At 37.0% G+C, this 15,395-nt stretch overlaps 1 protein-coding gene across 10 annotated transcripts in view; it reads left to right on the top strand.

Annotated features, from left to right (window-relative positions):
- Window positions 1-15,395, top strand: part of NCKAP5 (NCK associated protein 5) — a 257,106-nt gene that overhangs the window by 121,313 nt on the left and 120,398 nt on the right. For all 10 annotated transcript variants that reach the window (XM_054176887.1, XM_054176890.1, XM_054176884.1 and 7 more), the window contains one exon: window positions 4,918-5,067. In XM_054176887.1, coding sequence (XP_054032862.1) covers window positions 4,918-5,067 — 150 coding nt within the window. The remainder of the gene's footprint in view (window positions 1-4,917; window positions 5,068-15,395) is intronic.

Raw genomic sequence — 15,395 nt, 5'->3', positions numbered from 1 at the left:
AAATATTGCTGCTCATAATCATTACTGTAGAGTCCAGGTCCAGTTATATCAAGATTAGATTATGTTATGATGTATTATTATAGCCACTTGCCAGTGAACTTTGCAATGTCTTTGTGATTCAGGAGCCTCCCTGGGTAACATTTTCTAGTGACCAACTGCCCTCATATTTGGAAAAAACCCTGCAATTAGATTTGCAAAATCTAATTGTAATAGCTCATATTCCAAGCTGTGTCCATTGTATGTGGTCTTTTCATGTGCCACTTCCCAGAAGAGTCTGGCTCCACTCTCTTCCCTGACACATGTATCTACCTATACATTTGGATACCAGCTCCTGCTGGTGCAGAACTTCGTATTTCCCTTTGTTGAGAGCTGTGGCTGTTGCTATGCTGCTGGTGATTCTGTCTGGCTTCCTCCTATGGAGGCATGTGTGCTTGTTAATGGTGTTTATGATCTCTGTTTTCTTAAAGCATCTTCCTTGAGTAGGTAGTTCTGCATCATCAAAATTGGAACACGAGTTACTTGGGAGCTATACAATCAGTTAATGTCATCTATTTGTTGTTACTACCAGAGAATTGCCCTTACTGCAATTAGTGCCTAATCATGGTTTTCACTGTAAAGAAAGAAAATCTGGAATATATTTTTGCTAGCTATGTTGGGTTTTTTTCCCCCTTTTGTGTTAGCTTTGTGTTTCTCTTCTTGGTTTGAAATGTCATAGTTACAAATGTTTTTAAATGAGCTCCTTTTTTTCAGTATTTTTTTTCTTTGTGTGTGGTGTAATTTCTAAAAAGCATCTTGAGAAGGAAGAAAGGGCAAAGAGCAGTCAGCTGATCTTACTACCAATAAAACCTTACATAATAATAATGGTTAAGAAATACCAGGCTAAGTGTCCCTATGACATTTCTGTTCCTTGAAAAGGTGACAAGACCTAGAAGGCATTCCAGTGACTAAGTCTGAGTGCAGAGGGACAGCAGCCTCTTGCCTTTCCTTAGGGTGAAGGAGGAGGCAATTTCTGAAATAGGCAGTTTGGTCTCTTATCTTTTGAAAGCTTCCATATGATCTTTTCTATCACTATAGTTACTGCTTTTGTTTATAAACAGTGAAAGCACTTTCTTGGTAAGTGTTCTGAAAGGTAGGTGAAGGGGAAAAGACTTACTTTGTATTCTACATATTTATTTATGTTCTACAAATTCCACTAAATTATCCTTTAGAATTTCAGGTGGATTTCCTGCTTTCTTTGTGTCTTATTCTTACTTTTATTTATTAGTGAAAAGAAGGAGTATTATCCTGTTTCTTCCTGCTTCAGATAGCTGAAAACCAGCTTTCTGATAAGTCTCAGTCAGGTCGCTGCATTGTACAGCTTCATAGATCAATGTCCTCAGTGATTTATATCTTCTTATTGATTCCACAAAGCTCCCCATTTCCAGACTGCAGCATCTGTTTTCATCTCTTGTTTTCTATTGGCTATAGGGCCTATAGTGTTTGATCAAAGGGTTCATCATCAGTGTACTGTTTGTTTGATTTATAGAACAAACTGAATACTCAGAAATAATGGTCATGGCAGAATGTCATTTAAGATTTGCAAAGTATTGTTGGCTTCAGGAAAGCAATGACAATTTAAACCAACTTGACAAGCCTACATTGATCTTGAAAGTCTCTTCCAACCTGGTCTGGTCTATTCTATTCTATTCTATTCTATTCTATTCTATTTTATTCTATTCTATTCTATTCTATTCTAGTCTGCATAATGTGGGACTTGATGGTAAGTTTGTCACTAATTTCTGTGAGAACAGGTCTACAGTGATAGTTTCTTTTTAGTAAGATTTGAATATTTAATATTTTTATTGTCTCTTTGTTGTCACAGAGCATTAATGATGTAGATGAGCCTTTACTGTAGAATTCTCATCAGGCTGCTATGTTTGCATCCTCTTGTGGTACAGGCATGTGTCTTAAACTCTCAGCAGTCAGGGGACACCAAGAGCTCTGTTGTTGCTTTTATTTTTCCTTTTTTCTTTTTTATTGTATTTTTTCTTTAACCTGTCCAGCTTACTTCCAGAGCACCATTTCTGTGAGTTATCTTTTCACAGAAATGAAAGTGCATTGATCAGCAGGATAGCACTTACTCTGCCTTTGCTGGACTTCCAACCTGGAGAGTGTTTTGCTATTCAGCTGGAAAACCCAGCCTGCCTTTAATTGTGAAATGTGTGAGGCATACAGCAGAGACTATGTGGCATCTAGAGGGAAAAAAGCTGCTCTGTGCCATTGTTTGCTGCCTTCAGCATGCTCACTCCAGAGCTTTCTGTAGGATTTGATCAACATCATGAAGAAGATACACATTTCCTCTTGCGAATCTCTCTGCCCCTTCCTGACTCACCTCAGCAGTCGGCTGCCTCTGGTATTAGCAGATTTTTCCCTCTTAAGAGGATCCTGTCATTCCAAAAGCCTTTGTCATCCTCCCTCTTATTTGACATGCCTTTTAGCACAAAGGGGTGGGGGGCGTGTGTGTGTGTGTGTTAAGAAGCACCTGTTTTCTTTCTTCAGTGAGGATTTTCCACTTTACCTGTGTATCACCCAGGTGGAGCTGCTTAAAATGGTGGGGCAGCTCCCTCAGGAAATTGCATGACTAAGCATAATTTCTATAGTTAGTAATGATTTTCTGTATTCTGCAGCTTTTCCAGGTAAGGGAGTAACATATCAGGGACCTTTTATCATTATTCAGTAATAAACTAATTTTTAAAACATGTGAGCTCTACTTAAACACTAGAGCAGGGGTAACAGTAGTAAGTATCTTGAGGTATTCTGGCATACATCCTGGTAAAAGAGGATGCATATTCTTGATTATGCCACTAGTGTGCAAAGTTCATCCAATTTTTTAATTAAAAGATGAATGGGTTACTTCGTTAGGTGACTGGGATCTACTCTGTGAGAAGTTGCATTACTCCCCTTTCTGTAATTGCATTTTCTACCTGTCCCTTGAAATTGCTGCCCTCTAGTTTGAGCAGGAAAGGTGTCCTTGTGCAAATGTTTGTATTTTCTTCCATTGTTAGCCACATCTAATTCATGTCACATTCTCTCCTAAAAAATGATTGTTTGTGTTTGAATTACATCAAAGAGGTACCTTTGTCATTTTTTTCCCCTCTGACTTCATCAAAGTGTTTTATGTCTGTGCACTCATCAGGGCAACTTGGAGGGAAAATGATTTAATAGCTCTTTTACAGATGCTTGATCATTTTACCAGTGAGTAGCAAGCAAGAAAAAATACAACACCTAACTACTGCATTTATGGTTGTGAGGATGGGACTAATGATGGAATGGCTCTTTGGCATCTATGTTTTGAGGTTCAGAATGAGCTCTCTGATCATGGATTGTGCAAGAGTATTCAGTGATTTAGCCCATAGCTTATAACATTGATTCTTGATTAAAGTTTTAACACAGTAATAGTCAATTTATAAGCTAGTTAATATTTAAAAAAGACATCGTTAGAAATGTGATTCACAGTACTGATTTTTAATTCACTTGTGTTTATGGGTTTTAATTAAGATAATGTCTTGCTGTTAACTGTTGAAGAGTTATATTTGCACAGTTATTCAAGCAGGATCATTTCTTCACAAAAATACATACTTTTATGCTTAGAGTGTGTTCTGTTGTAGTTATGGGAAATACAATTCACTTGTAGATTAACCCAAAAATCATGAATGTGTGTACCTTTGTATATAGAAATTAACATAAAGGCACACAAAGAAAACTTAAATGCTCAATAAAGGACTTCTCTAGTTTCTCTTGACACCCATTATTTACTTCAATTTACTTCACAGTTTCCATTCTTAGTCTTCTCATTTTCTGTCACACTGCATCTGTTTATATAGTTAGAGAATAGGAATTACAAGGTAGAGACTGCCACTTTGTGCCACTCTCAGATGAATATTCAACCTGTACATCTGTGTAGTTCTTTTACATTACCTGCTTGTAGTTTTGATGTTTTCTTGCTCTATCTCATTCTCTCTCTCAACACAGAACTTGGACACATGATTAATGGAGTTAGTAGGATTCAATGTTCAATCCTGTGATTTTTATAGACCTCATAAAAAGCTCAGCAGCTATAGTCCGCTCAGCAGCAGCAGCTAATAATAACCCAGTCCCACTGACTTGTCAGAGCGGGGCACTTCAGAAAATGTTGCTGTCAATTTGATTCTCTCCAGTTATATATTAGTGAGGAACTTAAATCATTATTCAGGTGGTAGCTTGGTTCTCAGCCAATTATTTAGTTATTGAAATATTAGCTCTAGATGAAGAGAGGTTAAGTAAGTTAGGCATGAACATATGTTAACTTTTTCTCAGTAAACTGTTTTATATCTCAATAGCAAAATGCTTCCATTAAAAGCAGAAACAGAAACAAGGGAAGTTCCACGTAAAAGTGAGGAAAAAGCCCTTTACTTTGAGGGTGACAGCACTGGAACAGGTTGCCCAGTGAGGCTGGGGAGTCTCCTCTGGAAACTCTCAAAACCTCCATGGATGTGTTTCTGTGCAACCCGATCTAGGGAAGTCTGCTTTCGTGGGGGGCTTGAACTGGTGACTTCCAGAGGTCCCTTCTGTGATTCTCTGTGATTCTGTGAAAGCTGGTGTGCTCAATTTTCTTTGCAACTTTTGAAGCAAAAATTGTAAATTCTCTTATTAAAATGATGACAAATTACACTTTAAGAAAATCTGGAGTAGATGAAGCAATTAAATGTTGAATACAATTCTGCAGAATGGCATAGCAGCATCTTTCACAGGCCCTTCATAACTCCACTTATTTTAGAACATGTAACTAGCAACTCGTTCTGTCTTTTTTTCAGTCATATACAAGGCAGATTTCAAGATTTTTGCACAGTTCACTTCATTTCCACCTGTGAATAATGACATTTTAAAAAATCATTTCAGGAAAAGCTGTCAGAAGACAGTAGAAAATGTGAAGAAGGCATGGAAAGGATTCACACACCAGCAGATGAAGATTCAAGAAGTGAAAGCAGCAGCACTGAAGAAGAGAAAGAAAAGACAAAATTGCTGTTGGAGCGTTTGAAAGCTCTGGAGGTAAGAAGTACAACGGTTTCACACATAAAAGACCACCCTGCTCGCTGCCTCATTCATTTATTGGCGCTGAATCAGCCTGTAGTATAAATCTAATCTTTCACAGTTCACCTGTGCTCATGTTACGGGATATTTTTTCTGTGATTCATTTACCGAGGATGAACAAGAAGCTTTGTCTTGGAACCACTGAGCGTATCCTTCTCCAATCTTGAGCAGCAGATAGTTTGTAAAATAATTTCATAGTTTGTTTTAATTCAGGTGAGATAATTTCATAAGAACAAAAAAAAAAATCCTGATTTTGATTCAATTAGTAATATAGTAAGACTAATACAGGTGGTATAACAACTGCCATAAAACCAGTGTTGCTTCGTGGTAGTTTACTGCTCAGCTTTTAACTGCTGGACTGCATGCTTGGGAGAGCTCAGGTCTTTTTACTGCTAGATTGTGGAAAATCTGTTTTCCTGTAAGCCACATGGAGAACTGCACACTCCACATTTTGAGTGCATTTCTAGAAAGTTAGGATGTGCAAAATAGTGCATCTTGTAGTAACTCTTAAGGAGAAGTTTTAATGTTTCATTAGGCAACCATGAACAAGGTGCAGGTAAGATTGTAACCTCTATTTGAACTTTGTGCTTCTTGATAAAAGCATGGGCTTCAATATGTACAAAAAATAAGGCTGTGTCTGTTTAAGTAGCATTTTGAACTAATACAGAGGCACATTTTTAACTCTTTAAGTGTTTTCTCCATTCTCGGGTATCTATGTAGCGTTGTCTGTATGGATGTATGGTTATCTTAGAAAACTGTAGTCACGTTTTGCCTCAGTAGGGTCTTGGCAAATAGAGATCTCATCGCTAGGCCCATACAATTTTAGTTAAGTGTGAAGGCCTTTTGCATCATAACTTTTATTCTGAGTTGTTGAAAACTCTGAATTTTTGTTCCTGAGGGCTTTGTGCAAAAGTAAAACATGAACAGTTATGCTCATGTTTGGATCTAAATACAGATTCTATATTTAGATTCTGCAGTCTCTGCAGTTTTTCTTTCCTTTAAATTTGTAGGCTTTTTGTAAAATAAACACATTTAATATTAATTCTTATTTTGTCCTGAGAAAAAAAAATCACATTTTTACAGCACATAAAATCTTGATCGATGTACAGTTTACTGTGGTCTTGCTTTTTCAATGGGGAATGACTGTAGGCTCCTTGTTGTATTTTATTTCCAAATATGCATGATTTATGTTTGCTTCACCTTGTTCTTTATCAGTCTGCATGACAGTGACAGTTCTTTATATCTTCAGGTGATAGGAAGTTGTTCAATAATGTCACAACCTTTATCAGTTGTGGCAAATTGCCCAGATACAAAAGATAACGTTACGGACAGACAGAATCTAGTTCTCAAAGGTCAGTGACTAGGTCTCCTCACTGATGTCAGCATTGTGCAGTGGCTTGTTCAATGACATATATTAGTGAAAGCAAATATGTCAAGAATTAATACACATAAATAGTCTAAAGAGCTATCGAAGTAGAAAGATGAACTGCAAGGCCAACACTAATTGTGATCCAAGGTAATTAAAACAAAGTGTTGTTAATTGTGTGTTGTTTAATGTTATATATTCTCGCACTTGATTTTTCTCTTGAACAATATAAATTGTAATGTCTGGGACTCTGAGGCTTAGTAATTAAGAGAGATACTTTTTTAAAGTTACATACAGTTAGCAATTTTAATCCTGTGATATTTGCAGAGTAATTTTTCAGTCTATACAGAAAAGAATGAAAAATTACTGTTTGTTAGTTCCTGTGCTGTGTCAGAATCTTTAATCTTACTTTACATGATTAGATGTTACTCTATCATGCATGATTAATAAAATCAGCAAAGCTAATAAAGTACTTAATATTGCATTGTAGAATCTGACAGACTGCCTTTAAACAGAACCTAGTAATAGTCAAATTGGGGTACTTAATCCATTAATGCCTATTACTATAATTTCATTTATATCAGCAATTTGAAGAAATCTTTTAATATCTATCCATATTAGTTTCTTAGTCAAGTGCGACTCATGACAAAATGTAGTCTAATCTCTTAGAGCACAGTAAAATCACTCCATCCTCCTCCATACCTATATTCATTATCCTGTTGATAAGATGAGCTTCTGTTGAAATGAGGGACTCCTATGTTTGTTGTATGTGTGTATACAAATGTATGTGACGGTGCACACCTGAAAGCTTCATATAATAAAAAGTATTACAGCACTCAAGCTGTTCCCTAGGTGTACACATTAAACCAAAATATGTTGGGCAAGTCTGAACTAAGTTTTAAGTGAAGGAAATATCAAAAGAGAAAAGCTATCCAGCAACACTGAGATAAATCTATTCTATTCTATTCTATTCTATTCTAGTCTAGTCTAGTCTATTCTATTCTATTCTATTCTATTCTAAATGGCTAGGTTATCCAGTACATATACAATATAATACATTGCTTAGTTTCTTCTATTTTGAATATCTATATGGGACAAGAGTTCCTCTTCCACAGATGAAATAAATAGTTTCTGGGAATTCCTGGAGTACTGGCATGGTAAATGTGAGGTGAATGGTTGTTTCCTTGAGGAATTTCTGGCAATGTGATGGAAACTGTAGTCATATTGGACTGTTGGTTATAGACCAGGAAGCTATCAAATCTAAATGTGAAAAAAGAGGTGAGGCTTCATTTTCACAGAAAACTTTCCTTAAATGGCTTATCAGTAGAGTTGTATTTAACTTTTTTTTCCCCTTGTAATTGGCTTCTGTCAAATGTATCGTCAAATAAATTTCTCTAATACCTTTTAGGTTTTAATAACTTTAACCTAGAAATTTTGTCAGTACAATAAAGTGTCTTTGTAGTCAGCCTAAGTGCAAACTGTCATATACTTTGATAAGAAATATATATATATGCATATTCTCCCATTGCTTCTTTTACCTATAATGCTTTTACATCCTTTATCATTTACAGCAAATTCTATTTCCACTCTGCTGACTGATAAATACCATACGTTTCTAATCAAATGAACAAGATGACAAATAACAAATGCTTCATACCATCTTGTATCCCATTTAATGTAGCTGAAATTAATTGTGATTTCCTGGATATCAAAACTCCTTTGTGCCTTGAGCGTTTTTAGTTGGCTGCTCTTGAAATGCCACTTAATTTACTTCAGCAGTTATGATCAAATGCCTTCTAACTCTTACAAAGGAAAAAAAAATTCTCTGATAAGTTCTCTGTGTATTTGGAGTGCTGCAAAAACATGAAATATTAATGAAGTACAGTGAATAACATATCAACTCCTTGGTGGAATTTCATGTTTTTTGATCTACTTGCATCACCAGAAGAATCATGAATTTATTTTTAAATAGTAGCCAGAAATGTACAAAAAATATAGTTTATTCTGGACATGGATCAACCCCCATTCAGATACATGTAGGTATATACACAGTTATAACAATAATGTTATAGTTCCAAAATCATATGCATATACGTTGGAAATTTTCCACAAAACCTTAATTTGTCCTTCTGGGTATGTTAGGTATACAGACTCTTGTTGCAAGACTGTATGTTATTTCTTGTTTCCATTAAGAACAGTTTACACAGTCCCGGTGCTCAGAGGAGAGCTTTGAGAATATCCTGTATCTGAAAAGCAGTGTACTTAAAGGCCTTCAGAATGTCCTAGAGCTTTGTTAGCCAATATGGAGCTATGAACTCTCTATCCCAATTTAGCCTAAAACACAGCCTGCCCAAGCACCTGCATAATTGCAAGTGAATTAAACTGATAGAGTGAGTTACTGTCAGCATTAATCCAAACATGTCTGTAAAAGCCACAGTTACTTTGATTTTAAAAATTTAATCAGTGATAAATACTGTGTCAACTTTGAAGGCTTATTAAAGTCTATCATTTGCACAGACATTTATGCAATGAGAATAATTCAGTATGAATTAACTGTGTCTAATATATGAAATGTTCCAGCTCATCTGGACTTTCTTCTTTGCAACTGCAGTAGTGCAACTTTCTTAGAAAGTATTTGCCTTTGGCTGATTATGAAGACAGTAAACTGACTGGATTGCTCCCAAGTAAACTCCCCTTCCATGTTCATGGAAATTGTTCTTCATGATGCTCTGCTTTGCCAAGCAAAGCTGTAAAACCCACAAATTTTGGTCATGGTATAATGTCCTCTCACATGCTGCATGTCCTCTTGGTTTGTCAAAAAGAAACTGGATGAAGTCTCAGTTCCCATTTCAGTTGCAGATGTTCTGCATTCTGTACTGTCTGGTTCATCTAATTGTGTCTTGGTACCACATCTGTAGAGAGCTCAAGAGCTAGAATGTGGCGTGCAGTAAGATACATTGGGAACATGTTTTACATAGGAAACAAAGAGGGAAACAGATTACAGAAAAGGCAGAATTAAGGGCTTGAGTCTAGATGTGTCTATCCAGCTTGTAGATACTGTGAGTAACCACATATAAGGAACACCTAAACTATAGATTCTAGAGCCACTCTACAGGAAAAATGAGTATGAATTGCCCCTACTCATTCCAACCCTCTCACTGTGCTTGTTCCCCTGTGAAGGCAGGCACAGGATTGACTTACCATCTGCATTTCTGAAGAGCCACCAGCCCTTCTTCCCAGAAATTACTGGAAGTTTTTCACCTGAGCAGAGTGCAAGTGTACTCTTTCTGATGAGGCTTGTAAGTTGAACTGAAAGGCAGGAGTTGGCATGTGCATTGCATCATATGGTGTACTGCACTTGTTTTGTGACAAGATATGCACCTCTTACGAGGTGAGCAGTGCCGGTGTTCAGGATAGGACATCATATTTTTGCTAGTAGCTGTTCTGTAGGAGCATGCACATTTGACCACACACGGTCCGAATCCACTCCCCTCTGTTAGATGAGCAATGTACCATCACCTTCTTACAGGGAATTAATGTTTTGATTATTTGGGGGCCAGTGTCCACTCTTCAGAAGAGATGATTTACTCAACTTAGCCTATGGTGGTTCATAACTAATGCCTTGCTAAAAATGCAGCATTTATGTTCCAATTGAAATGAACATTGCCAACAAGGAAGTGGTTCCACTGGTTTGCTGACTGTACCCCTACCCTCCCAGAAGTTCAAATTCCATTAGCCTCAAAAAATAATGATTGAAGGCTGCTCACAACCTTGCATTTTTCACCAAATAGCAAGCCACTAGGACAGCATTAAATTGTAACCTTGAGTTATCAAATGAAAAGCCTAATTCATGTGTGAAAATCTCATTGCTTGCGGGTGACTGAGATTCAATGAAAGTTTCAGTAAACTAAGCTGCAGCAGAAGCAGTATCTGCTGGGGAAGAACCACAAAATCACTCTAATTTTAATTATAGAATGTTGCCCTCTTGCCCTTTGCAGTTCATCATAGAAAGATGTGTTTTGTTTTAATAAATTGAGCTTTGGGAGAAAACCTACTCAGGATAATAAGCTAAATGTTCAAATATATTAGAGGGGTAATTTCCCTTGTATCATCACCATTAAACAAATGAGGAAGTATGTCAAGTATTTCCCATATTATGTTTTTGCTACCCTTTGGAGGGAGAAAGACATGTTATCAATGAGCTATAAAAAAGAAATATGAGAAGAGTACAATTTCCTTTGAGTGACTTGAGAAAATAACTTTGAATGGCCTGCTGCTCATTTTTGCTTTTCTCTTTCTGCTCTTACATTGTTCTCCCTTCTCTTTTTTCTTATTTTCCATATATTGTAATTATAGGAAATTTATTCAGTTTACCTAGATGCATTGAAGAATTCTGAAACTTTAAATTATTTTTTTAGTAGTGTTCTAAATGTTTTGGAGCAGCCAGTCTTGTTCCAGCCAGTGCATTTAATCTGATTCAGCCAGAAGCCTCTTCTTAGCCCAATGCCTTGGCCGTCCATTATGCTGATCAGTCACCAAAGGCCAACCTACTTAATCCTAATTGTTGGATTATTTTACTTCTAAGTCTTTTCTGTATGAGACTTTTGTAATTAGTTTTCTGAACTGTGCCTAAGAACTCTTTTTGTATAGCCAGGGATCAGACGATGAGGCAGTGAAAGTCTTATTTCCAAACTTAGCCAGTGGCCGATAATGAATCAGCAGTGACTTGCATCACTGGTTTCAAAAACAGCCCAGTTTATTCCATCTCTCTGCTGGTAATAATATTGGCAAACTGTTTTAGCTTTCCAATAACTTGAGTAAATTTTAAATTAAAAGCGAAGTGCTATCAAGCTGAATGTATTCTATAATCTGTTGATGCTTGAACTTTTCTACTGTAGGTTTGCGGTGGCTCAGTTATTCCTAGTCTTTGAGAAGCAAATCTCATGGCTCCTACCTGTTTCTCCTTGCTGTTGTGCCTTGGGGTACTTTTCCTCTTTGCCATTTGTCCTCACCCACTCATGATGCAGTCTTTAAATGCACCTCTTCCCAGATACTTGTACCTTTCCTCCTGCCTGTTCATGCCCTCCTGCTTTTCAGATCTTGCACTGTGGCTCTTCCGTCCATCCTACATGCTGCTCGCAGGCACATGAAGCTGCATTCTCCATAGTTAGCACAAAGAATGAATTGCTTTCAGTGGTCAATACACCCCATCAGTTGGGGTGTTAATAGAAATAATATATTCATATAGAAGGTGAAGACTAATAGAAACCTGTTCTGGACAGAGTTAAATTTGGTTAATATGTGATGAGTATTTAACAGAAACGAATGTACTTCTTGCAGACATGTAAAATATTTAGGATCTAAAAGGACTTTCTTTTTATCTCTCTCCTTTTACACTTTTTTTCCTAAGCCAGTTGAAATTTATAGGAATTTCTTTTCTGGCATGCAAAGATCAAGATGATCTAGCAGGGATATGAATTACACAGGAATGTTGAAAATAGCTCTGCCCACTGTATGTAGGAAAAGCTGTTCAGATTTGCTCTGTTTTTCATTGCTGTAAGCATTTACTGCTATCGTTAGAGAGAGACCGCTGATCTACTGTTCCATCAAAAACTTCCATCTCCTGAAATGGGAGAGTGCCTTAATAAGTCTGTACATGAGGCCATTGCCTCCATGACTATTGGAAGAGGCATGGAGGAGGCCATGCGTATCTGTATGTTCCTGACTGTTCAGCTCAATGAAAGCTTAAAATACTTAGTTTCTAAACAACTGTGGTGCCTCCTGGGAATTTTAGACTGAGTATCAGATGATACTATTTTCTCCCTCAGTCTAAGGGAAAAAAAGAAGACTATAGAGTTGCATCTCCTATGATGCACCACAGCAGTGGCTCAGGAGTTAAATGTTATGGGTCACAATGTGTGGAGCTTCTAACTTTTTTGGGGAACATGTTGAAAAGGTTAAAACTTTCAGATAGACTTTTTCTACTATGAGATACATATGATGCAGTAATCTGTCACAATTTGCTCATTCAGTAAAGTGCTCAACACCCTGTGCTCCCACTAGTGGTCCCATTCCAAGTTTTAAACCTATTTAATTGTTCTAAGTGTGACATCATGTCATACCCCATCAACTATGAAGGGAATTTTGCTGTGTATCAGAACAGAATTTTTCTCCTTTAGCCTACTCAAGGTCAATTTAGATTTTACTAAAAGTTACTAGCTTTCTAGCACCAGATATTTCAGTGCTTTTATCACACACATCAGTCTGTTCAAGTAGGGTACAGGGCACATTGGAAAAGCAGTGTGAGTAATTTATGTTGTTCCTGATTTCTGCCTTCTCAGGATAGACTGACATAAAATATCCTTTTCCAAGGCAGTGGATACATGTCCGAGCTGGAAGAATCATTTCTTACATGAAGTTTTTAATTCCCATTAATATTTTAGTCAGAATCTACTAGTCTAGGATCTACTGTTCAGAAGATCATTTAGTTTACTTGTGTTGATTTTCCCCATAAATTATGAAGCATGTAGTTGTGAAAATAATCGGTAAAATACAGTACCCTCAGGACAGTGTATTGACCTCTGTAATTTTTACCAAAAAAAATGGAGACTATAGATAAGAATTTAATGTCATTTTCAGCCCAACCAAATGTAGTTGCATATACTTATTGTAAAAGCAGGTTAAGATTATTTTTTTTTCTATGACATTCCAAATTCCAGTACAGTGACTCTTTTCTTACAGTTCTGTACCACAGATAAAGCTCCGTGGTACTTACCTGGCTGATGTAACAAACGCTCTTTAAATAGTTCAAAGTATTGAATAGGGCTACAGGAATAATGATTTGGTGCCAGAAGGTCTGAGAAATAGGTGTAGTCAGTGAAGGAAAGGTAAAGCCACAGAAGTCAAGGAAAATCGTCTTGGTTTTATTAAACCTGTCAGATTTTCTCTACTGAAATAAATGTTAACAGTGTTCTGGAAAGAGTCCTTGCTAGGCTGCAGTGAAGGAGTCTGATATTTCAGTCTGACTTTTATAATTTAAATAATGATAGTTTTCCAGTGCCCTTCTCTCCATGTGTAGTGCCTTCTTGCACATAATCAGTAGATAATGTAACTTACCTTTTTTAGCAATCAGGCATGTGGTGCGCCTGAAAATTCATTCTCCCCTCTGAATGAAATGAGATTTCTCAACTCTGTGTTATAGATCTCGGTGACTGTGTTTATCCCAACACATCTATCATTTCAGAGTGAGACTCAGTAGTTTTTTTAAGTAGTTTCCACCAGGCATGCACTCCAGGCCTGGTTTTACACAAGGACTTTCTCTGAAGCCTCTCATTGCTCACAGTGGCACATCTCTTAGAGGAAAGATTCTGTGCAACACAGATTTTAGAATCAGACCTTGTATTTTTAAGCTACATACTAATGCATGTGATTTGGCTGACAGTGATGACAGCTGTATGTAGTTCATAAATGAAATAATCAGCTGCGTGTCAAACTAACATCATTAAGAAAATCCCAGTGTTCTGTGGACATTCTCCCACTGGCTGCTTGGGAAATCCCAATTAATTTACCTCTGTTGTTAGAGCTGAGTTTCTTGCAACTCTTACATAATGAAATAATTTCTCTCTTTTTGTTTCTCATTACTAGCCTTGGAAAATGAAGAAACAGTAATGAGGTCTGCATGGTGAGGCACTTACAGCTAATTTGATAGTGATTTCCTTTTTGTTCATCTTGTAGCAATGCAGAATTGGAGATTATAGCTGGAGTTCTGGGCAGGTATAGTTGCACTCATGTTACTAGAATTACTGGAGTTCTGCTAACTTCTAGCATAAAAGGGTCCTATGTTGGCCATATGTTTAACTACACATGTGAAATCTGTATGATTAACATACTTAATGAAATTCAATATTCACTGGCTTTATTATGCAGCCACTTTTAATAGCCCACAGCAGAAAATAAACATGTCTAAATCTACTTAATCTCAGATTTTAATATTATGTATAAAAATATGAAGAGAATAGATAAACGGAATAGATAAATCAGTTGTGGAGTAGCCTGACTTTGGTCCATTATATGTTACTCTGATTTTTGATGGTGGTTCCCTAGGTACTTGCTTACTTACTAAACAACTATTCAGTTCCAGTGTGTCATCAAAACAGCTATACATGGGTATGACATAGCCTTAGATGCATGGGTGTGTAAATCTACATGCATGTACATGTATACATACATTTTTAGGTCTGCAGTGCTGTTAAAAGCCAGTTATTGGAAGAGGTTTTGTTTTTTCATGAGTACAGTCTTTTTTTCTGCTTGATTATTATTGGTTTTGCTATTATGTGTTTTCACATATTGCTCATCACTGCCACATTTAAACTGCCTTTCCCCATATGGGGTCAGGAAGAGCCTCCATTCTGTTTCATCTCAGGCTCAGCACTTTTTTTGCTTCCCACATCAAACAGCTGAAACAGGGTTTCAGGATAGCATCTGTTCTGCTGTTTAACAATGTGCAGCTGTCACCTTCCCATTGAGACCAAGAACTGCCATCAGATCTTTTTGACGTATGTGCTCAGGCTTCCTTTGCAGGTGGAGAAAAGATTAGATGGCCTGGCAGGGCTCCCCAGGTCCATCTGGGATTTACAGGTGCATAATGCCATCTAGAGGGCAGAGTTTCTTCCTGTCCCACAGGAATACCTCTGATAACTGCTGGCCTTCCAACACATGGTGATGGTCCTCATTCATCATTTTGATTCATGCATTTTCCAGTTCCTTTTCTGTTTACTATGACTCATACAAGGCCAAGACTTGGAAATTATTTAAGAGAAGAAAAGCAATTAGTGGTTACAACTGTTTCCCTTTGGTAAGCCTGTAGGCTTCTTTGTTGTCTTCATCAGTCAAATGGTTTGTTCCCCTAGAATAATCTGAT

Source organism: Dryobates pubescens, chromosome 2 (genome assembly GCF_014839835.1).
Source record: "Dryobates pubescens isolate bDryPub1 chromosome 2, bDryPub1.pri, whole genome shotgun sequence".
NCBI classification, from domain to species: domain Eukaryota; kingdom Metazoa; phylum Chordata; class Aves; order Piciformes; family Picidae; genus Dryobates; species Dryobates pubescens.
This window is presented reverse-complemented; position numbering and strand designations above follow the sequence as displayed.